General features: G+C 54.1%; 2 protein-coding genes across 14 annotated transcripts; both read right to left on the bottom strand.

Moving 5' to 3' along the window:
* Positions 1 to 3,184: 3,184 nt before the first annotated feature.
* On the bottom strand, positions 3,185 to 6,408 carry LOC129201936 (olfactory receptor 52B2-like). 2 transcript variants are annotated; one of them, XM_054813931.1, is made up of 3 exons: positions 6,227 to 6,408; positions 4,725 to 4,866; positions 3,185 to 4,308 (listed from the first exon to the last, which is right to left on the bottom strand). In XM_054813931.1, the coding sequence occupies exon 3, from the start codon at positions 4,269 to 4,271 to the stop codon at positions 3,321 to 3,323; it is 951 nt and encodes a 316-aa protein (XP_054669906.1). In that variant the 5' UTR covers positions 4,272 to 4,308; positions 4,725 to 4,866; positions 6,227 to 6,408; the 3' UTR covers positions 3,185 to 3,320. The 2 variants fall into 2 exon arrangements, with proteins under 2 accessions (XP_054669906.1, XP_054669907.1); XM_054813932.1 differs by lacking the exon at positions 6,227 to 6,408 and adding an exon at positions 5,988 to 6,022.
* Positions 6,409 to 10,744: 4,336 nt separating this feature from the next.
* LOC129201929 (olfactory receptor 51L1-like) lies at positions 10,745 to 21,967 on the bottom strand. Of its 12 annotated transcripts, none has more exons than XM_054813911.1 (4): positions 21,895 to 21,967; positions 14,565 to 20,248; positions 14,057 to 14,446; positions 10,745 to 12,473 (listed from the first exon to the last, which is right to left on the bottom strand). In XM_054813911.1, the coding sequence occupies exons 3-4, from the start codon at positions 14,070 to 14,072 to the stop codon at positions 11,461 to 11,463; spliced, it is 1,029 nt and encodes a 342-aa protein (XP_054669886.1). In that variant the 5' UTR covers positions 14,073 to 14,446; positions 14,565 to 20,248; positions 21,895 to 21,967; the 3' UTR covers positions 10,745 to 11,460. The 12 variants fall into 12 exon arrangements, with proteins under 12 accessions (XP_054669886.1, XP_054669885.1, XP_054669890.1 ...); XM_054813910.1 differs by having other exon boundaries at positions 14,782 to 20,248; XM_054813915.1 differs by having other exon boundaries at positions 14,057 to 14,744; positions 14,937 to 20,248.
* Positions 21,968 to 23,723: the final 1,756 nt, after the last annotated feature.

The raw sequence follows: 23,723 nt of genomic DNA, 5'->3' as shown, positions 1-23,723 counted from the left end.
ATGATGTTCTGTCTGCTTTCTCTGGTTAAAAAAAAAAAAAAGGAAGGAATAAATATTTCAATAAAGTTTAAAATGTTGCAGCAGAGTACTGGATATATCCACCAATATTATGCTAGGAATAACAGCAATTTGTATCAGTTAATTAGGGAAAACAGCCATCACAAGCATCAGAAAGGGGTTATCAGTAAGAACAGTTACTCTCAGTGGGTACAAAGGAGAGTTAAATATTAACCAGCAAAGGCAAATGCTGGCTAGCATGAGATAGACAGGGCCAAGCTGACAAGGGAGGTCCTCGAGGTGGGATTCCTGCTGAACGAATCATCTCAGACAGGCTGGCTAAGCTGTGAGACCCACCACGAGGATGGGTCTGCCATAGGTCTACCTGGGGTTTCATGCACAAAAGTAAAGGTATGTGTCTGCACCGTGAGCCCGGTGTGTCCAGGGCATGCCAAACCCTGCTGCCTGTGCACGGGATGGGCTGTCAGCCCACGAACAGAGAACTGGAGATCTTCCTTCCTCGGTAACGCATGCGTGATTAATCCATGACTTTATCATGTATTTCTATTTCCATGTAAACAAACAGGGTTTGGAGCAGGGAGGAGTTAATTTTGCCGCCTGGCACTCAAATGCCCCATTCCACCAGCATTTTATACCTGTGATGCTATGGTGTGAGCTCACCAAGTTTTGCCTCCAGACACCTTTGTGAGCAAAGGATCTGCATCTGCCATCTCCCGGCACGTGCCACGGGAAGGCTGAACCACACTTCACACTGTTTTTTCCCTCAAAACCCTGAAAGGATGAGCTGATGCACAGCTTTGTGGGACAGAGATAGTAGTAAGGACAAGACATACATGGTCATGACCCACCCTTGAAGAGCATTAGTGGTCTACTAATTGCATGCCTCTCAGGGAAAGAGGAATTCCTTGGGCTCTGGTTGCTCAGGGGCACTTTCATCCACTGCACGTGGGACGCTGAAGGCAGAGGTGGATTAACACACAGAGGTCTCTGGCTGATCCTCACAGATCTATGAATTTCAGAGAATTGTTTTACCACTCCAAGTTCCCTGCTGTGATCTAGCCCTGCTCATCACGCAGCCCTGCCTCACGTGAGCAATCCTCCTTGCCCTAGGACCATGAGATTTCTCATCTGGGGAGCTTCTTGTATCTGCTTCTGTTGGGGATGGTGAAATGAAGGATTTTCTGGTGCATAAGTGGGACACACTTCCAGACCGAAGTGGGGTCTGGCCCCAGCCCTTCCCCATCCCAGCAGAGCTTCAAAAAACGTCTCTGGGAAATGCAAGCTGCCCAGGGATGCTCGGTAGTCCCAAGTGTGGTCATCCCACCTTCCCCTCCCAACACACTCTGCTCCAGCTGCTTGTCCTGGCCCTGCGACCCGCTGCTCCACCTTCTCCTTTCCACCTACCCAGCCCCAGGCTGCAACACCTCCAGAAAATTGCCAGAGCTGCCCTCTTTCCTCAGAAGCTCTCCATCACCTGCAGACATGATGCAATTCTCTGCTTCAACTCCTGCCCCACAAATGGGAGGGTTTTTGCCTTTTTTGCCTGTTGGACAACGTCTCTGTTCAGCAATATTGCAATCGAATCGGAAACCAACAGGGAGCAAGAAAGCCTGAGCAGGAAAGCCAGCGTTCTTTCTGACACGAGCTTGCACTCAGCCATGCGTGAGCAATCCTCGTCCCCAGGCGCGCTGGGGTCCCGGGGCTTGGGGCGGGTAGGGAGCACGTCCCAGCTGCAGAGTCCCTGGCTGGCTCTGGCTGCTCCCTGCAGCGACGGGGCGGTGGGCTGTCCGTGTGGGTCGTGTGCGAGTGGAAATGTCCACATCGCACGGCAGCATTCCGTGTTACGGCAGAAAAAGCCCCAAGATCTTTTAAAACTCTTAAATGCCAATCGTCTGGAGCTGCAGATCTCTGAAAATTCCTGTGCTTGTTGTTTTGATGCTTTCTTTTGAGACTCCTGGAGGGAAAATATTCCATCATTTGCATATGGTAAATCTTTAACATCTGGCTTTTTCCTCAAGGCAAACATTTTCCTGAGCATTTCTACCATGACTGACAGTTTCACTGTCAATACAGTGACCGAGTAATTTCTTAGTTATTGCTCAGAAAGCGTCTCTCTGAAAGTCCTCCTTTCTCCCGGTTATGGATTTTTCTATGTGAAAACACCCCCCCCACACACACACACTCCCCCCGTATGAATTTCCCACACTTCCTACATTAGTATTCATACTAATCCTTATCAACTTCCCCTTTCTTCCATTTTTCATATTTTTTACAGCTGATTCGCCTTGCTGTGTAAATCAAAGCAAGCAAGGTGTCTGTGTCTGTGTCTGTCTGTCAGCTCCCACATAAGCGCCAGGATTTCTGGTTATTTTCTACCAAGTCTGACAGAGATGGAGCAATCGTGGGGATGTCAAGAGCCTCGAGGTTTAATGAGAAGGGTCCGGTCTCTGGAGAAGTGACAGGCAGGAGGGAAGGGTCCGGAGGGGCAGCTCAACCCTGCGCTCGGCATTGGGAGCCACGCGGGATGCAGAGCAGGGCAGGACAGACATCGATGCTCCCATCACACAGGACTGACGTGCTACATGCGCGGTCTTGAGTGTTGCTCTCGGGAAGATGCAGAACCTTGAGCCACAAACCATTTTATAATAATTCACCCCATTTATCAAAATTTCTGGGTTTGGTTTTGGTTTTGTTTTCCTGAAAAAATATCTGGGGACAGATCTCCAATTATTACAAATTAGCAAAAATTCAGTGGTGCAAAGGGAGCAGTGCTGACTCTCGGCAGTAGGAAAGGCCAGTAAAAATTAAAGGATTGATCACATTTATCTAGCTTGCACTGAAGAGGTCAGAGAAACTTGAACAGTGAATCCTGCATTTAGTCCAACACAGTATGTTTTTCTCAGCTTATACCTAGGAAAATGCTTGATATTTTCTGAAAACTTTGAGATACACGACATAGAAACATGCACTCAATGGGGAGCTGGACATGGCAGAGTCCAAGCAGAAAACATGCATCTCATCACCACGTAGGTCCAACCAAACCCACCGATAAAGCTCTGATGGTAATGGTGTAACAGCAGATTGCATCAGATTGAATTCTGGTCTACGGTTCCCCACTATTTTCTTTTTTCATTAGTGTTGCAATTTAGTCTGAGGAAACATCTAGCAGGAAATCTGATCAGCAGTGATGTTGGGCTGAGTCTAAAAAAGGTAGGAAAATGGGTTATATCACATGCGTACACTCTGCTGCTTTGGTCCAGACCATTTCTCCGTGCTTTCCTTTCGAAGGAATAGCATCCCTGTCACCGCACTTGCCCAGTCCTGAAGAGTACTTGGGACACCTTTCCTCGAATTACTTTGTTTTTCATAGTGTAGACAATGGGGTTTAGCATGGGTGGCAGGAGCACATAGAGATTGGCCAACAGGATGTGAACATGGTGGGGGACGTTGTGGCCAAACCGATGAGTGAAAAATGAGAAAAACGCTAGCGTGTAGAACATCAATATAACGCAGGCATGAGAGCTGCAGGTGCCAACTGCCTTGAGCTGGGCGTCCTTGGACGAGAGCCTGAAGACAGCCCGGAGAATGAGGACATACGATACCCCGATGAGCACAACGTCCACGCCTGGGGACAGGAGGGTGGTGGCAAAGCCGTACCAGACGTTAACGGAGATGTCGGCACAGGCCAGCCGGGCGAGGCCCATGTGCTCGCAGTAGGTGTGCGGCATGGCGCTGTGTCTGCAGTACGGCAACCTCTGAAGGAGGAATATTGTTGGGAACATCACACAGAAGCTCCTGGCGATTGCAGCCAGCCCTATCTTGGCTACCACCATGTGCGTGAATACCGTGGCATATCGCAGCGGGTTGCAGATGGCCACGTACCGGTCAAATGCCATGGCCAGCAGAATGGTCGACTCTGCAATGAAGCTCACGTGTATGAAGAACATCTGGGTAAGGCAGGCGTGGAAAGACATCTCCTTGGAAAGGGACCAGAACATGCTCAGGGCTTTGGGCACTGCGGAGGAGGATAATACGAGATCTGCCACCGCTAACATGGCCAGGAAGAGGTACATTGGCCCGTGGAGGCTTCGCTCCGTCACAATGACAAACAAGAGGATGAAGTTGCCAAGGAGCACCGCGACGTACATCAGGCAGAATGGGATGGAGAGCCAGGGGTGCAGGTGCTCCGGGCCTGCCATGCCCAGCAGATGGAAGGAGGCAAGCCATACGCTGGTTTGATTGATAGCCGCCATGGTGGGGTGAAAGCTGAATTAGTTTGGGCTCCTTTCCCTGTAAGTGAAAATAGGGGAGGAGGTAGGGAGCACAGTCCATGACACAGAAAAACCCACCTGAGTTTCCCTGGAGCACTTTATTTCTCTGGATGCCAAAGTGTTTTAAAAAATCACTCCCCCGCACATCGGGGAAGCGTGCTTGAGATACTGACTCCGAATCAAGTAATAAAATAAATTAAAAAGTGTATTTCGTAGACTCAGATATTGAAATCCAGCAAAGGGATTTACCAAAGTTCACAAGCTGGTGCAAAAGCTTGGCAAAGGACCCAGCAATCCAGCCCTTCCCGCTCCAATTGCTGCTATTTACTGTGCTTTTGTTCTGTAGCACCCAAAAGCATCTGAGGCAGGTGACAAGTTGGGACTGAGTGACACTGATTTTATTCAACGTGCTGTTTCTTTCAGCAGCCGCCTCACCTCTCTCACTCATTCACATCACATTTTGCATGACGGCAGACTGCGATCCCTGCAAGGCAGGGGAGGTTCGCCCAGCATCCAGGGCAACAAGGCTGCTTACTGATGGCTGCATCGCCTCGATACAAAAGGATGATCCATGAACCTGTGCAGAACAAAGCAGAGTGGAAGATCAGCACCCCGCAGGGCGCCTGATCTCAGGGAACGACAGTGTGCCGGGCAGGCAGAACAGCCGCTGAATTTTAAAGCAAATTCAGAAGCAAAGGTGTAAGGCAGAGCAAGGCTGTTGATAGGGAAGCTGTGCGATCCTGGCACAGAGGAGCTCAGGATCCTCAGTGTTTGCTTGTGTCAGAGCCCAAGGATTGCCCCACAGCATAGTGTGGGGGTGTGTGTGTGGAGGGGGGGCATTTGCACTGCAGCTGGGTGAAATACAACCCAGCAGTGCTGCCCTAGTGTAATCTGCCCCACACTGTGTCACATCTTCCTATTCTGGTCTCAGCTGGCCACATCTGCCACCAGATGTGCACTGAACAAGCCCAAATCCTCCAGTGACCCGACATGCAACAGGGTTTGTGCGTGCAGAGCCCCCTCTGTGCGCACCAGGGACTGCTGCAGCTTTTCTCCTTGGTGCTGCCTTGGCACTTTTGTCTGTGCTTCCCGTTCCTCTGCAAGTTGCTCAGCCCTACCGAGAAGGTGATTTGCAGTATTTCCAGAGAAATAATGAAGCCACCCATGAGGGCAGCATCAGCCAAACTAGTCGAAATGTGAAGAAGAGCCATGAACCCTTCACAGACAATGGGTGGTCAGGGCTAGGTCTCCAGCTGCTCTGACTAGCAATAACCTGGTGATGACAGCAGAAGGCTTGCTGATAGGCTTTTGCTTCTTTGAATCCACATCCCGGTCCCCTTATTGGGAATTATACGTGAAAGGCAACATGAGGTCGTTAGGCAGGCCATCAGCTTTGTAGAGCTGGGCTGTGATCTCCCGCATGAAATGTTGATCCAGGTGGAGCCTGGGGAACCCTCCTGCAGGTAGCTGCTGCTGGTAGCACAGCCTTCAGGTCAGAGAGGGACCCCAGAGCCAAAGAAGCAGCATTTACATAGCAAACCCTTCCTGGAAAATGGTGTTTCTCATCTCAGAGCCTGAAGCTGCAGACTGGAGTGGTCCAGGAGAGTTTCTCTCCACTGCAGAATTTTACCTTCTAGTTCAAATCAGGCACCTCAGCCGCAGAAACCTGACAAATGACAGCTACTGCAGACAACTCACCAGCTCCTGTGACAGCCAGGAATGAGGATATCTGCCTCTGAACCAGGGGACACCTGCAGAGAGAGGCAGGGGGGTGGCAATATTTATACACTCCCCCTGAGTCCCCATGGGGCTCACGTGCAGCCGGGAGCGGCAGAGCTCTGGTCTGTTCTGCTTGGCCAAACACCATGGAAAGTACACAAAATTAATGAGGTTTTGAGTGGAACTCCTTTAGTGTGAGCTGCCTGGTGAGAGATTACCTTCCATTGCCTCCGCAGATTATGGCATGGGACAGAGCACACAAAGCCATCGGAGCGCTGTGTCATCTCCTTCACAGCGGGATCGGGATGAGGTGGGATGGCTGCGGACACACGGATGAGTGATGCCGACCTCCTCCAGCCAACCCTACCGGGACGACACGGGATCTGCTGCGATCGCTGCCTCTAGCCTTGCTCTGCCTGCCTCCGTGGGTGTTCAAAGGCTGCTGCTTCAAGCACCAGCGTGATTAATGCAGTAAATGTGTCTGCTCTCTGCTTTCATTGCCATTCCTGGTCTGAATGCTCAGCCTCGGCTTGTACTCTGTGAGGATTCTCTTTGGGGGCATAAAAAGAAAATCCAATATTAACAAAGAGTGGGAATGGTCAACCAGTGGGTGAGCAGAAAGAGGTTGTGTGGGAATGGAAACTAATAAAAGTATGGAGAAAGTAAAACTTGGGTACCTTAAATTAAGCACTAAATCTAGATTTAGTGCTGAAATAAAACCAGACAGATTGACTTTAGCCAGATATTTTATTTCCCAGCCAGATATTTTATTTTCCCTTTCTCCTTCCTTTCTTTCTTTTTACTTTTCTTTCTCAGGAAAATTGTGACCTGACATCTTGGGAATCAACATTTCCAGATTAGATATTCAAGCCCTCAAAATTGGGATATTTGCAAAACATCGTTGTCACCAGCTGTTGGCATGTGCATGCCTTACGGCTGTCCAGCCCCAGCACATATTGTAGCACATAACCCCTGGCTCAGATTGACTCCAGTGTAAGCATTCATGGTTTTAATTAAATACGGTCCTCAAGCCTCAGGGACCCACTTGACGTATCTTTGGCATAGGCAGACTAACTTGCTTTCTAATGCCTAAAAATCAATTTTACACTGTTAAAGTTGGAATTATCCGTGTCCCACACCTAACTTGGGTACCCCTCCCTGTGGGTTAGTCAGTGGCACATAGGTCTCACAGGGCCTCTGCGGGGGGGCTGGTGTCACCTCATTTCTCTCTCTGCACGCAGGGACCAGGACCCAGAGCAGTCCCAAGGGCGGCAGGTTTTGTCATTGCCCAGCAGCTTTCAGGGGTTCCTCTCTCCTGTCCCACGCTGGTGGCAAGCTACGGCTCAGGTCTGAAAAGCAGGTGTGGGGATTAAGGTCCTCAGCTTTTGGGTTTTCAACCTAAAAGTCTCAATATCAAAGCACAGCTACCTTTTGAATGCAGCAACCGTATTCGGGGGTGTGTGTGGTTTACTTCTAGACTATCTCCCTGCTTCAGACAAAGGAGGAAAATGAGAAAAGGAAGGAAAAAAAAAAAAAGGAGAAACATCCTTTCTGTGAAGGTCCAGACATGGGACACAGAACCTATGGGGCAAGTCTGGCATGGGGCAACCTGTGCGATCCCATGGATTTGCTTTCTCATTTGTGGTCCCAAAGCAGAGATATGCCAATGCCCCCCACATCCCCCCTTGTTAACACGAGGAGCTCCCCACTGTGGGCTGAGACCATGGAGGCCTGGGAGCCACAGGGACCAGGAGCATCCCACATCCCCCATCCCACATCCCCCATCCCACATCCCCTATCCCCCATCCCATATCTCCCCATCCCCCATCCCACATCCCCCATCCCACATCCCCCATCCCGCATCCCCCATCCCGCATCCCCCATCCCTCATCCCCCATCCCCCATCCCCCATCCCCCATCCCACATCCCCCATCCCCTATCCCACATCCCACATCCCCCATCCCGCATCCCCCATCCCCCATCCCGCATCCCACATCCCACATCCCCCATCCCACATCCTACATCCCCCATCCCGCATCCCCCATCCCCCATCCCACATCCGCCATCCCACATCCCCCATCCCGCATCCCCCATCCCGCATCCCCCATCCCCCATCCCCCATCCCGCATCCCACATCCCCCATCCCACATCCCCCATCCCACATCCCCCATCCCCCATCCCACATCCCCCATCCCCCATCCCACATCCCCCATCCCACATCCCCCATCCCACATCCCCCATCCCCCATCCCCCATCCCACATCCCACATCCCCCATCCCACATCCCCCATCCCGCATCCCACATCCCCCATCCCACATCCCCCATCCCACATCCCACATCCCCCATCCCACATCCCCCATCCCCCATCCCCTATCCCGCATCCCCCATCCCCCATCCCGCATCCCACATCCCACATCCCCCATCCCCCATCCCGCATCCCCCATCCCCCATCCCCCATCCCACATCCCCCATCCCGCATCCCCCATCCCCCATCCCGCATCCCCCATCCCCCATCCCCCATCCCCCATCCCGCATCCCCCATCCCCCATCCCACATCCTACATCCCCCATCCCCCATCCCACATCCCGCATCCCCCATCCCCCATCCCACATCCTACATCCCCCATCCCCCATCCCCCATCCCACATCCCCCATCCCACATCCCCCATCCCCCATCCCACATCCCCCATCCCACATCCCCCATCCCGCATCCCCCATCCCCCATCCCCCATCCCACATCCTACATCCCCCATCCCCCATCCCCCATCCCACATCCCACATCCTACATCCCCCATCCCGCATCCCGCAGCACCCAGCAGAGGGAAGCAACGAGCCGCGCTCCGCCCGCCCGCAGGCTCCCCGGGGTGCTCGGCCTGAGAGCGGCAGATCCCCCCGGGAAAGGACCGGGAGTTTGCAGGATCCTGGCTTCACACCTCCCCCGAGCCGCAGCCAGCGCTCTCGGCTGGCGGGACGGCGTCCGGCTCTGGCCGCACCGGCCATAGAATCACAGAGTCACAGAAGGGTTTGGGTTGGAAGGAACCTTTAAAGGTCACCTAGTCCAACCCTCCTGCAATGAGCAGGGACATCTGCAACTAGATGAGGTTGCTCAGAGCCCCGTCCGGCCTGACCTTGATCCCTCTGGGTTCCCAAGGTGTGATGGAAGGACTCGCTCCGGGGCAGCGGAGCTCAGCTCAGCCTGCACCAACACGGGAGTGCTGCAAGGAGCTGGTCCAGTGCTGTGTAACCCGACAGCCTGGCCGCCGGCAGATGCCTGCAGCAGAGTTTAAACACAAGGCAAACATGCAGTGGTGCTCCCCGATGCAGAAAAGCGCAGGGGCTCCTCAGCCAGAGAGACCATTTTGGTATCAGAGGACTGCTCTCCTGCGGATTTTTCTTGCTGCTTGTTGAGCTTGTAGAAACCTTCACCACCCAGAACACGCTGAGCAGCTCTGGGGAAAAGGTTGTCTGATTGAAGCTCTCACCAGAACAACCCCAAACTTTGACACTGGAAGAAGCAGAATTACTGGTCTCCAGGGCCTTTAGTTGGGGCTTGCCATTTCATTATACATAGGAGGATGCATATACGTGTCTTCATGGGCTATATAGATGTGTGCCAAGGGGTCTGAGCCTGGAAAGGCCAGGAAAATCCACTGGACCACTTTTTAAAGCAGTTATAGTTCCCAGTAACGGTGCCTCCCAAGGACAGACTGACTTGTTACTGTGCTGGGTGCACCGTCCATAACAGACACTGTCAGAAAACACAGTCCTTAAATGTTCACACTGTTTTAAAATGCCCATCCGAGGGCTGTCAGTTTATACAGTGCCTGCACCTCTGGGTCAGCTGGAAGAGAACAGCTCCTTTTGAAACAGCTCTCCCCTCAGCTCAGGTGGGAAGAAATCAATCTTCTAAGTCTAAATGAGCCAGTCTGCGGAGGCGTTGTGCTGCAGTGCCTCATGGAAACTCTCGCATACTAACTAGTGCATGCTAATCCAGGAATGACAGTTATTTCAAGAAATACAGTGTTGTAACCCAATCCAGGAAAAATGCTCCAGGTGAAACAAAGAAAAACCTAGAAAGGAAAACACTTGTGTTTTAAAGAGAAGACAATACTTTTGGTTCATATGTGAGAGTCCAAAAGCCATTGCTTGATATAAAGCGTTCCCCTTGCAGATCTGGGGCGGGGGGGGGGGGGGGGCTGCTTCTATTATCAGCCCCCTGTTTGGGACACCGGTCCAGCCGTGTCTGTGGGGGGGTGAACCTTGCCAGCCCCCTGTGCTCCTAATCACCCTCATCCTCTACCTCACATATAATGGATCAAGTCGGAATGGCCAGTGACCAGCCTCGTCTCCCTGGGGCCGAACGTGGTCCCAGGTAGCCGAAAGCGCCATCAGAGAGAGCAGTGCCTGCCCTGGCACCCGCACCGGCACCAGCAGTGCTCACGTAGACATGACCAGCATGACCCAGCCCCGTTCCTCCTCCATGGACGGTCAGGACAGGACACGACCCTCGCCCGCTTGGTTCACGGCCACTCTTGTGTCCGTAGGTCCCTCAGACCTGGAGCAGACCAGAAGCCTGTCCAGATCCATGCCCAGACCCTGGGCCCCGTTTGTCCACTCCCCAGCTCCAGCCTTGGGTCTCTCCAGGTTCTGGTCTCCTCCCATTCATCAGTTAGTCCAGCATTACGTTTGTCACCAAATCCCACACGTACACCCCCGCACACAGAAAGGTCACTCAGAAAAGAGCCAGAAGTGAGTTTAATGAGCAGACAGGACAGGCTGTGGTGATCAGGTGCATGGCCTGGAGACTGCATTGACCAGCAACTTGTTTCCACTTGATCAGCCCCTTTACCAGCCCCCCTCCATTTTCCCATGCTGGCTCCTTCCCAAAACACCTAGATCCCTCCTTTCCCTTGGTTTTGGTCCTTCTTCTAAACAGCCCATCATACACTTTGCACATTTCCACAAGCCCGTTAAATCACCCCATATAAACTTTTACACAAGCCCCATCAAATATCTAGCACTGCCTGCTCTTTCCCAGGGCACCCATGATAATTTTATTTCTCCCTTCTTAGCAGTTCAGCTTGAACCTTTTTGCTCCCGGCTCCTCCAGCCACCCCTCAGTCACCGACCTGAAGGTTGTGGTCTGCGTTATTGTCTGTGTTATCTCCTGGGGTCTTGGGTTGGTGTGTGCAGGTGTGGTTTGTTGTTTTTCCTGTCTTTTGCCTCTGTTTATATGTTGAAGAGCCACTAACCAGATACTCTTACAAACCATGTTTCTTACATTGCAAGTATCTACGTATCCTTTACCTTCCATATACCCTTTACCTTCCTTATATCCTTACTTGCCACATATCCTTACATCGGCAGAAGTTTGGCATGTTCCCCTCTCCTGGTTGGTCTTCTTGGGGGTTGTACCCTGTATAAGACAGTTGGCAGCAGCCATCATATTGGCTTCACTGGCAAATGGCAACCCTGGACCTGTGGAGCCCTCTTTGGCAGAGCATCCTCAGTATCCGTCTCCGGATTGGTTTGGTTTTCATGCTGTAAACGATAGGATTCAGGATGGGTGGAGCAAGGAAATGGATGTTAGCTGTAAAAACGTAGGCCTGGGGGGACACGTGTTTGCTAAACCGGTGCATCATGGAGAGGCAGATCATGGGGATAAAGAAGAGCAGGACAGCGCAGATATGTGAGATGCAGGTGTTGAGGACTTTCAGACGCTCCCTCCAAGTTGCAATGTTCAGGATGGTCTTAAGGATGAGAAGATACGATAGGAAGACAAAGAGCAAGTCCAAACCTAGTGTGGAGAGCAGCACAAAAAGGCCATAGATACTGTTAACCCTCGTACCCGAGCCTGCATGTTTGATGATGTCTGGATGCAAACAGTAGGGATGGGAGAGCTTGCTGACCCTGGTGAAACACAGCCGAGTCAGCAGGATTGGGAGTGGGAGCTGGACAAGGGTGGTCCTCACGACGATTGCCACACATATCTTGGTGGTCACCGAGTTAGTGAGGATGGAGGAATATCGTAGGGGGTGGCAGATGGCCACATAACGATCGAAGGCCATCGCCAGAATGACAGCAGATTCAATATCCGTGAAGGTGTGAATGAAGAACATTTGGGCAAGGCAGGTGCCAAAGCTGATCTCCCTGGCCTCCAGCCACAGCATCCTCAGCATGGTTGGGTACGTGGACGTGGACAAGCCCAGGTCGGCCACAGCTAGCATAGCAAGGAGTAGATACATGGGTGTGTGGAGGCTCCGCTCTGCCTTAATGATGGAAAGCACAGTCAAGTTCCCCAGCAGTGCCAGGAGGTACGTAGAGCAGAGAGGAACAGCAGACCACATCTGAGTGGTTTCCCATGCTGGAAAGCCACCCAGAAAGAATGATAGGGTCCTGGTCTGGCTGCTGTTGGTCCTGGTCAGGATGAAACAAGGATGCTCCATCTCATCCCTGAAGAGCTGCCCTGGAATGAAAGCCGTCAGGGTCACAAACCCCACGCAGGCAGGGTGGCACTAGGGGTAGCCCGGGAGCCCTTCCGTCTGCAGCCTTGGATGAGAGGCATCGCCCTGACCAGCAACGCCGTGCTGCAGCAAAGCCTACCAGGAGCTGTACTGCAACAGTCTGAGCGTACTCACTGCCGCCTGCGTGCACACTCTGACGCAGAAACCATGCACCGGGAGAAAGCACGTGTGCGTGTTGCACGCCCAGTGTAGGCAGGTCCTAGTTCTGGCTGCCTTCTGTTCATAGCAGGGCAATGAACAATTTAAAAAAAAAAAAAAAAGTCCATGAGTGCTTGTGTAAATGCAAATCGAGAGAGAGAGAAGTGACATTGCAATTAGAGAGGGCTGTGGCGAGCTCTGATCTTGAATTTTGTGCTTTTGCTGGGAATCTCTGGTGAAAGAAGAGGAGGTGATAACGGATCAGATACTGGTCTGCCTGTGGAGATAAGGCAACTTTCTTAGGAGTGGAGACCAGTAGAGCCTGGCCCTTTTAGACCCACAAAACACAGGACATCTACAAACATATGGAGGGAAAAAGATCCATGTAAGCTGAAGGATAGTGATTACTCCCAAAGCAACGTCTGTAAATTGCACGCGGATAAATGTAAGATGGAAATTACAAGGACATCGTATAAAAGCAGGATGTCTCTGGACATCCTCCCACTGCAAACACGTGGAGGAGAGATGGAACTGCTTTTACGGAAAGTTTTCTTTCTGTAAAGTCACGGTGCCTCATGCTGCCAGGAAGGATGGGGACAGGACTGAAGGACTGTAATCTCTGGAGTCCTCTCCCCACGGCACTTGCAGGCTTCCCCGCATGCCTAACTTGGGTCCTCACGTCTGTCTTTGAAGGACCATCTACCGCAGGGGTTCCTGTGCTCCCTTGGGTGCTTGTTCAGGGGCTGCAGGGAGCAAAGCCAGTGCACCCTCAGCATGCATCAGCGAGGGTCACTGAGGTCCCTGCAGCCCCAGGTTGGCTCAGCGTGGTCCACATCGGCTTTCTAACCTCTTCTAGAGAGGTCTTCCCCCCACCACCATAAGGACATCCCATGGAAAGCAACAGGGAGGAAGGCAGTGGGAATGAAAGGGTGCATAAGAGGGTTTTTAAGGAACTGCTCTGGAAATGATGGTTTTGACAGCTAAGTGAGATCTTTTATGGAGGTTTACGTCACCTTATCTGGAATATCCACCTGTAAGTGTAGAAAAGTTTTTGAAACGATTTAAATAACTATAAAACCATTACATTTAAAAATATCTAATCTATCTATCTGCTTAGAATATTGCCAGTGTTTCCTCAAATTCATAAGGCTTCCAACCCACAGCATCTCTCTTTGCCCGTCCCTGTCCCAGTACACGGGTTTAGGGCCCAGTGCAGCACCCTTGGATAACTGCAAAGACAGAATCAGTCCCAGTATTGACCTGGGCTTGCACAAAGCTGCAGACTTTAATGTGTGGGAGTTTGCTCTGGTCCTCAGGAGAAGCTTGTCAAAGATCATCCCCTACATTACGTGGAGGGGAAGGAGGAGGAGTTAGGGGAGAAAGTTACCTTCAGACAAAAACATCTGCAGGATCAGCTAAAGCAGCCATAATTCCCAGTTCAGTCTTCACGCTGAGAGTACAGGAACTGTCAGAGGTTGCTTTTAATTGCCCTAAATTTCTGGTGTGCCCCATCTCTTCCTCCAGAGCTCTGACTGTGCTTTACACACACTGTGCTAGACGGATGCTGCATCAGCTGCGTGCACAAAGAACTGGGGAACTCCCTTGTCTCATCCACCTTTTACACAGCAAACCGGCACGCTCGCAGCGCAGCGTGCACCGGAGCAAGGCAGCATCGCTGTTTCAAGCACGCAGAGCGTGCGCTGGGACTGGGCTGGCAGGATGCGGGACCCTCCCAAATTTGAGATCAGGTCCATACCGAGCTCTCACATGTCACAGCCTGTCAGGAAGAGCACAAAAGAAGGGTGAATCCTTTTGGTTGCTTTTCTAAGTGATGACTCTTTTTTAACTCTTACAGTCTGATGTACTCCCGAAAATGACAAATTCCACAGACGCACCCCAGGATTTCACTGAGACCGAGTGTCCTCACGAAGCTGTGAGTGGAAAAGGGGCTGCCCCCTGCTCTAGCGTGAAGAGTGGCTCTCTGGACGGATGCAGGGCTGCCTATTCCCCCTTGCAAGCAGGGAACCATGAGAGTTTGGGGTCTCTGAGAGGTCTCCCATCTCCGTGCCAGCCCTCTGGAAAGGGGACAGAGCTCCGTGGAGCAACACCTACCTCGGGCAGCTGAAATGAGCTGGTCCACAGGAGGGTGACAGGAGTGTTTGCAGGTATCATGGACACTGTCCACGTCTGGGAGGAGCGAGGACCCAGCTGAGCCCTCACCAGTGGCACAGTGCAATCTGCAATGACAGAGCAAAAAGCCCACTCACCTGCCTCCCTCACGACTGCCCTGAGCTTCCCACCAGCTCCGCTGCAAGGAAACAGCCTGTTCCCGACTGTCAGGGCTCGCAGCCGCAGAGGATTTATAGAAGACCATCAGCAATCCCCCCTGGGAGCGGGCTGGCCTGGGAGCAGGAGGGCTCTCTGTTTCTCAGGACTCAGAGAAGATGCACTAACCCCCACAGCACCAGGCCCACCCTGGCACGCAGTGCAGCTCTGCACCGAGCCATCGGTCCCTGCTGATGGCGGCAGGGGATGCACCCTGGAGACTCCTCCAGAGATGCCCTCCTCCTCCTCCCAGCCTCCCCCTCCCCAGAGGGTCAGGCCAGGCGTGCTGTGGGCGGAGGAGCTCCTGCTCCGTGGCAGGCTGATGGATCGATGAGTCCTCAAGGATGTTCCCAGCCCCGCTTCAGTTCTGTGGATGTGGAAGGAAACCCTGGGACAAGTCCAGGGTCTCTGGAGCAGACCAGAGCTATGTGGCCTTGTGTTCTGTCCCCAAAAGTGGTCTCAGGCAGACGCCAAGAGGAGAATGTAAGAACAGGGCAAGTGTGCTTAGTAATTCCTCGAGCACCTTCCCAACCCTCAGCAGTTTGTGGTCTTGGGCATTCCTGAGCCAGAACTGTTTCATATTAACATAATAGCCCAGGAAGGACTTTTTTCTTCTGCCAAAGGTTCATTTGAATTTGAGTTTTGGTAACTGCAACACACAATGGCAAGAAGATCTAGACCCACCACTTTATGCTTGTTCTGAACACACTTCTTTGGAGGGGTCCTAATTCATGTGTTGGAAGAGACAGTATACACTTGATCCCTCCCACCCATCTTAGAGCCGTTCAAGGGTGGCTTGTGCCAAAAGCAGTGTCCAGGGTGTGACAACTGCCTTCCTGACCAGTGCTGCATGCTATCTTCAATGTCAGGTCATACATCTTGGTTCTCCAAGATGTGATGAGTTTGCCTCCCAGGAACATCTGTCTCAAGCTCATTGGTCCCTGTGGGACCCACATCTGCATGGTCTCACATCTGCATCTCTGCCTCTTCTACCTTCCACCTTTCTTCTTCTTCATCCACTGTTTCAGGACCAACGTCTGCCACCCTGTCCATGGCCATGGCCAGCCTGGACCACCCAGACCGTAAACCTCACTGGGTATGGCATGAAGACCAAGGAGATGTGGGCACGGGTGTCTGGCGTGCTCCGTTGGCAGCAGCGCAGCCTGGAGCCCAGCACTCTCTGGCAGGTGAGGCCAGCTGAGCCTGGACTCAGAATCCTCCCCCACGGCTGTCCCCAAAATGCCTCCCTGAGCATCCCAGCTCCCTCCAGCTGTCCCGGGTCACTCCGAGATCCTGCAGTAACTCACCCAGCCTTTAGTCCTCCTGTTGGGGTGCTTTGGGGTGCGGAGCATCGTGAGCCCCCGAGAGCAGCCACTGGAGCAGTGAGAGAGAAACGGGATTCGAGGGAGCACTGTGAGATGGTCCTCGGGGCCAGGGCACCAGCACGCGCCTGGATGACACGCTGAGTTCAGCCGGACCAGAAGAGATTCTCCAGGACATCCACCTCCATCCCTGTCAGCTCTTTGTGGGTCTCCCCTGCACAGACCCCTTGCTATGCCCTTATTGTCTGACGGCAGACGCTCTTGCGGTGTGGCAATTATACGTTAATTCGGAAGGTCAGCAGTGGGTGTAGGTATGATTGAAACCTCCTCTCAGCCCTTAGAAAGGTTCTTGTGAGAGGCAGAAGGTTCATGGGGATCTTCCTAAATCTTGGAATGGATTTTACCACAGCACTTGGCGCATCGATGGATTATTATGTTTTGAAAACAACATCATAATAAAACAAACGCCCCGGGTTGATTTCATCCGACTACAGGAAATGATAAGAACAAAAGGTTTTAATGGCCATTGTTGGTGAGGGGGAGAAAGGGAATATTTAGTGCTAAATGTTGTAGCTCAAGAGCCTCAGAGTGGATGAAGATGGCCAGATTTCAGTATCTAAAGCTGTATTTATTACTGTATTCCTTGGGACCTGCCTTCCCCCACCAGTAAAATGTTAATGAAAAAATATGGTGCACAGGGATATGGTGAATCCATTTTTAGTGCAAGGAGGAATTGCATTAGGGAAATGTTAACTTAAATATCTAAACCGTTTGTGTTTGTGCAGTCATTCCGGTGGAGGTTCGTTACCGCAGCCATCACAACCCCCCGGCTGGCCACGGGGAACAAGCCAGGCTGGAGGCGGCAGCGGCAGCATCTCTGCTCCTGAGCACCGGGCTCGAGCTCTCCAGGACCACGAGACTGATCACAGCGGGTCCTGCCTGGGATGGTGGCCCAGGACTGGTGGCAGGCGCCTTATTATCAGGGTGAACTGAGATAAGCACACCACATTCCCATTCTGGCTACCTGGGGGCTATGTCCACACAAAACCTGCACTCGCCGTGGACTGTCGAGAGGGGGTTTTGCTCACCACCAGCTCAGGCACGAGCGCTGACGCTTCGCACACCCCCGGGCACAGCAAAGCGGTGCACAGCCCCTTCCCTCTGCCCTGGCCCAGCAGAGGCACAGCCCGTGCAGGCTGACTGCAGACTCGCTGCAGCACTGGTGACTTCTGCAGCAGGTCGCTACACGGAGCCGGGATCTCATCCCACTGCGTGGACCTTCCTCCCGTTGAGATGCAGCGTCGGCGGTGGCAGAGAGAAACTCTCTGCAGGCACAACCCCACCTGCGCCAGGGAAAAAACTGGCACGGGGGTTTTCCCACAGCAGAGTGGAGCTGGGCCAGTTTCTGTAAGCCCAGGTACCTGGGGGTGATGTTAGAGCCCTCCCAGTCCAGACCAGCCTCAAAGGGGTCTGCTGCCTCTGCGCCCAGACATGCAATGAGAAAGTACCAGCCTCTCAAATGCTTGTGCCTGCGGGTAATTCCCATTAAAGAGAGGTGTGTGTGAGCGTCCCTGAGTGCTGCTATAGGGTCAGAACAAAGGATGAAGTGGGTAGAGGGGAGGAAAAGGGTGAAACTAGGAAGTTCACCCACGAAGTCTGTCCTTGTGCATCTCGTCAGACCCAGAAAGTGTGGGAAAGGACGTGGTCCCAGCCCAGAAAAGCCAGAAAATGCAGCAGCTGGATGCCTTGCTCTTGATGTAGACAAGGTGAAGCTCTCCCCCTGGGAATCAGCTGCTGAGAAGACAAAACTGGGCTTTGCTCGCAGGGAGATTTACTAAATTGGTGCGGGAGGTTCACTGGAGCAGCACAGCTTCATGCAATAGTGCAGGACAGGGCATTTATCAGGCAGGGACACACTGTCCTCGCCCCTCTCAGCCGGTGGCCATGCACACCCACCTCACGCTGATGCCCAAGGTCCATCTTTAATCACCAAGATCACCTCAGGAGCAAAATCCCCCCCCAGCCGGTTGGTCTGCTGTGTGCACAGGGAGCAGCGAGCCCCTCGCAAGGCTCTCCGTCCCCTTCCCAGCCTCCGCGGGCGGTTTCTGGTGCTGCTTTGTCAGCACGAGAGGATTGACCCTGTGGGCTGGAGACCTGCAGCAGGTGACTTGAGGTGGTGGGTACAAGGTATTTTGACACACCTTGCTGGTGTGCAAATGAGCGTGCAAAGCACTGGGCAGCAGCTGTGCTGCTGCTCTGGCTTCATGTTGGTAACACCGCTGGAAATGAGTGGGGTAAATCAAGCCTTGGGGAGTGGGGGGGGGCAACTCCTTTCCCCCCAGCTCTGCTCTGCCGTCCCCTGCCCTCCCTTTGGGAAACCAAACCTGGGCAGTACTGCCGAGAGCGGCTTCGGAGCAAGCCCCGGATTAGCAGTGGTTAGCACCACACACGGCCCAGATGGAAAATCAGCACCCAGACTGGGGAAGGGCTTGGGGCATCCGAATCCCGGCATCACCTCTGGAGATCCCAGGTACCGCTGGGCATCCCCCTGCCCGATGCTCGCAGGCTGGCAGCACAACGGGTGTCCACGGCTGTGCCTCAGTTTCCCCTCTCACCCCATCCTGCCCGGATTTGGCGTGGGCACGCTGTGGGGATTCACCGACACTAGAGGGAGCAGGATCCCTCCCACGGTAGTGAGGTGCCCGCCGGGGCCGACAGCGGGTTTGCCACCCTCCAAAATTGCACCCGGCTGTGGACCCGCACAGGGCAGGGGTCTGCGGGTCCCACAGCCACGACGCACCTTTCGCTGGGCAAAGTCACGCTCACAACTTGCACGGTGCTGCGGGGGCTCACGGGGAGATGGGGGGTCCTGGGGGGAACAAGCCGGGTCTCCCCAGCAACCCTCGCAGGACAGCTTGGCCAGCCTTGCTTTTCTTTCCCCATCCCTTCCTTAAATCCATGCCTCAGTTTCCCTGCCTGGAAAAAGAAGATTTGCTTTCATTTGTATTGCTCCTCTTCCGAATGAACGGGCATTTTAAACGTGAAGAAAAAGGCACTTCCCAGGGCAGCAGTGGTGCCTTCAGTTCCTGCAGCCAGTTTGGAATGGGCTCGTGTAAAACACGAGGGATCCCAGGATGACAGGAGATCCCAGGTGAGTTTTGTGCCTTATGACATGCAGCAGCTCAGTGCTTCCGAACACAAATGTTTTGGGCTGTGAATCACCCCAACCCACACTTACCCCAAAGCCCCTCAATCCCAGTGAAAAAGGTCGGTGTCAAGGCACGTGCAAGAGCACAGAGCTCGCCCCGAGTGCAGCAGGCTCAGCACCCGCTTGCACGGAGTCGTGCTCAGAATTGCACAAACACCAAACTGGCCTGGCATCCATTTCCAGCCCGAATGCTAAAAAAGCCTGGCCAAGGAAGATTATATCTTGTGGTATCCCTGGTGTAGGAGCAGGGCATGGGGCAGCAAGCATCCCCCTTTTTTGAGGGGGATCCTGCCACGAGCATTTCGTGACACTTTGGGTGCAGCTGCCCTGCTCGGTGCCTCAGTTTCCCCATGGAATCTCTGCCTGCCAGACAGCACAGGGGGAAGCAGGGGGGCACGCTGATCCCCAGAGAGCATTTCTCTGGGAGGGGGAGCAAGGTGGTCTGCTTCCCTCTCCTATGGAAATAGGAAAGGTTTCAAAAGCAGCCGCACATTTCACCACCCCCCTCACACACAGACTTGCAGCAGGGCAAGAGGGGAGGATGAAGAAGAGGGTCTGGCTATCAGGACATGTCCTACCGTCCCTTTGGGAATGCGAGTCACCTGAGCCTGCCAGGGGCTCTGCCCCAGAGGTGGAGGGCAGTCACGAAAACCACGCTGCCGCAGGGGAGAGCAGCCTGCGCTTGCCCGGGTAATCCAGGGCCGCCCTGTCTCTCTTGGTTCTGCTAAGAAAAATAAATAATAAAAAAAAGTTGCTAAATATTTTTCAGCTGGTTGCCACACTGCCTCAGCAGAAATATTTTCTGCAGCGTCAGAAGTCTGACGCAGCATAACGGGGAACGCTGCTCCTCGGCCAAGGGCTGCCTTATCTCTGCACAGCCGGGCTCCTGTTTGTGCCGCCCCAGTTATCGCCCCGCCGCAGCCCCGCGCTGCAGCCGGCTGGGAGAGGCTGCCGTGACTCAGCACCCTGCCGCGGGTGCTCGGCGTCGGTGCAAACTCATTGCACTCAATTTATGATGGGAGAGCCTGCCACAGCAATACGGCAGAAATAGCTAAAACATCCCGCTGCAGAAAATGGGCTTGAGTCCTGGGCACGGGAGTGAGAGCCCCGTCTGGCTCTGCCAGGCAGGCGATGCAGGTTTCAGAGCTGCTTTTCTGCCTGGATGTCTGAAACAAGCCTCAAAATTCAGTGTGCCTTTGGGCTGGGGTGAAACAGGGTCTGTGGGATGTTCCCTGACCTCCGTCCCAGCGCAGCCCCACAGAGATGCTGTTATTTGGGACTCCCTGGGAGAACGGGGCTCTGCCTAGTGCACGATGCCGGGATGATGGAGATCGGTGCTGTGGAGAGCTGACCAAATGAGTAAGGACCTTCAGGCCAGTCCCTGGTTCACCCAACAAGTCCTGGGACCACAGAGGTGATGGGATGAGCTGCCGAGCATCAGGGCCTCTGGCGGGACAGCTGGAGAGAGGGTCTGCCAAGGGCTGCCCCCCCCTCCCAGGACTTGGGTGCATCCCTCCGGGCAGGGGGCTGCTTTCCCTGGTGAGGGGTACCTTGTACAGGCAGCCCTCAAAGAGCTGCTCAGCGGCTGCAGGGGGATCGCCCCGGGTGCCATCCCATTTTCAGAGCCGCTTTTGCTACTTGAGTAAGTAGCAGGTGCCGGGCTGGAGTCAGGTCTCACTTTCTGCCTTCCTAAAATCAAGTCCCAACACAGAAACAGGCCTGGGTCTGTCCAGTGCCAGTGTGAACTGCTTGAAAGGCACCAGGGGAACACACAACCCCTGCAGAGGATGCGTTCCTGACCCAGCTGGTCTTGTGCCGCAGGCAGGAGGAGGAAAGTCCTTGTCCGGGCTCAGCAATGCGCTTCTCGGTCCCTTAGGAGGAAGGTCCTTGCTCACAGGGGCATCTTTCATTAGCAAAAGCCCCAGGACTGTAAGGTCTGAGACACAGCTCTTGTGGTTCCCATTCAGTGCTGTGGGGTCTTTCAGGGGGGGTCTGTGGTTAAGGGATCCTTCTGCAAAGCAACGACGGGCAAAGCCGACTGCAGGTTGCAGCGGGCGTAGTGCTGGGAGGACTGGCTAGGTCCCTCGGAGCTCACCTGCTCCTTACAAAAAAGGATGCCCGAGCCTTGTAAGGGGGGAAGCGAGGCCATTTGCCCTTACTCCGAAGTCTCTGGGGTTTAAATGTGTGGAGGGTTTCGTGCTCCACACTCTACTTCTGCCCGGCACGAGTACAACCAAGTGTCTTCCTGGAGCAGCGGGCTCCTCTGCTCTTCCTGCAGCAAGACTGGGCTCAGCGTGTCCCAGGAGCCCCCGGCTCCCTTTCTGACCACGGGTGCGGAAGGATGCGGGGAGGAGAGGGGAGCAGCCTTACCTTTCAGGTGTGAGAGTGCTCCCCAAGGCACGAGCACGGGCCAGGGCTGGGGGAAGCGATGGAGGGAGGCAGCGTTGGACACCATCAGTGGCAGAGCGAAGGAGGCTGCTGATGCCCACCCTGAGATGGGGAGCCACGCGTGCCCTGAGAGCCCTGCAAAGGCCCCAGGATGTTCAGAGGCAGAGGTTTCACGCCTCTTGTCTAAGGTCCTGAGGATGGTTTCCAACCTGCCTGGCACGGCTGGGCGTCCCTCCCGCAGGGGTTTCCCTGCCCAGCCGGTCCCACAGCGGGTCAGCCCAGACCCCTCTGCTCCACGGCTGATCCCGACCGCCTGTGCCAGCACCTATTCGGTTCTGCATCTCTTCCCCTCCTGGGCCTGTAAAGCACCCAGGGTCCAGCCCTGGGCAATGGGTCTTTCTGGCCATTTTCTGCCTTCCTGCACTGATGACTCTGAGTTTGAGCCCTCCATCAGCAGAATTGCATTTGCAAAAACGCTGAGTCCAGGGGAATTCCCCACCGAGCTGCCAGAGCGCAGAGACACAGGAGGACAAGGGCACCGGGACAGCCCTCAGCTCCAGACACTGTTTGTGCCTGCAGAACCGCAGGGATGCTGCAGACCGCCAAGGATCAGCACCTTTGGATTAGCCACAGTTGAGCTGAATTGCCAGCGAGAGACGGGAGCGTGGCTGAGCTGCAGGATTTCAGTGTGTGGGCGCGGGGACGTCAACGCCTGAGGGATTTCTGCTTTGTGGGTTTCCTAACCAGGGCACTGTAATTCATGCCGCTGTGTTATCCCCTGGTATCATAATCACTTATTTCATCTGCATGGGCAGAAGACCCCAGAAGGGATATTTTCCTGATTTTCCATCCCTTTCTCTCCCCTCTGCTCACCTCCTGCTCTGCCAGGGGCCCTGGGGGACACGCTTTTAGGGATCCCCACATGGCTAGAGGGGGAAGGGGAGAGACCCAGCTCCCATCTCCTGATCAGCTATGTTGGTGCACGCTTCGCTCTGGTGTGAATGCTGCCTTTGGGCACTAATAGTGAAGGAGATCCTGAAATCCTGTACCGTAACACCTCTCACCTGCCCTAAGAGAAAAAAGAGTAGGAAAACTCAGTTTACCGCACAGATACCAGGGCTGCACGCTGGCGTGACCAGCAAACGGCGGCAGCTGATCTGTGGTTGGAGCCTGTGCTGCTGCCCGTGTGCCGGCAGGCAGCAGAGCCGGGCCCCATCCCCACGAATAACACAGCCCATTTCTGCTAAATCCAGGGCAGAAAACAGGTTGTCACATCTTGAGGGCGGCCGGGCGCTGGCTTTTATCTCAGGTTGCAGCGAGGGTGGCGAGGAGCTATCTGGCGCCGGGCTCGCAGGGCGTGGGCGGCGATGGGCTGCCCGCAGGTGATAGAGGGGAGCTGGGCACGGCCGGGGTGGTGGGGTCCGAATCAGCCTCTGTCAGCCTGATAGCCGGGTCTCATGCTGCTTCGCTGCGGCCGGGGATGCTACACCGACCCGAGCACGGCAAAGCGAGGCAGAGCCCTGATCAGGGAGAAGTGGAGCTGCAACGGCGCAGCGTGGTCCAGCAGCAAAGTGTGCACCATGCTGCGATGGAGACGCGTCACACGCCTGGTCACAGCTGGAAAACCCCACCTGGCTCCCTCAACCCCTGCCCCGTTGCTCTTCCCTGCCGCACCGACCACGTCCCTCGCTCAAGCTGTCGCACTCGGGTGGCACAGAGCTCGCGTGGGCTCGTTTTGCAGCCCAGGGCAGAGGTTCTGGTAGGAAGCCACAGGCTGGACCTTCTTGCCTGGAGCCTGTGTCCTTCTTGTG

The sequence above is a fragment of the Grus americana genome, chromosome 1 (assembly GCF_028858705.1).
Source record: "Grus americana isolate bGruAme1 chromosome 1, bGruAme1.mat, whole genome shotgun sequence".
NCBI classification, from domain to species: domain Eukaryota; kingdom Metazoa; phylum Chordata; class Aves; order Gruiformes; family Gruidae; genus Grus; species Grus americana.
This window is presented reverse-complemented; position numbering and strand designations above follow the sequence as displayed.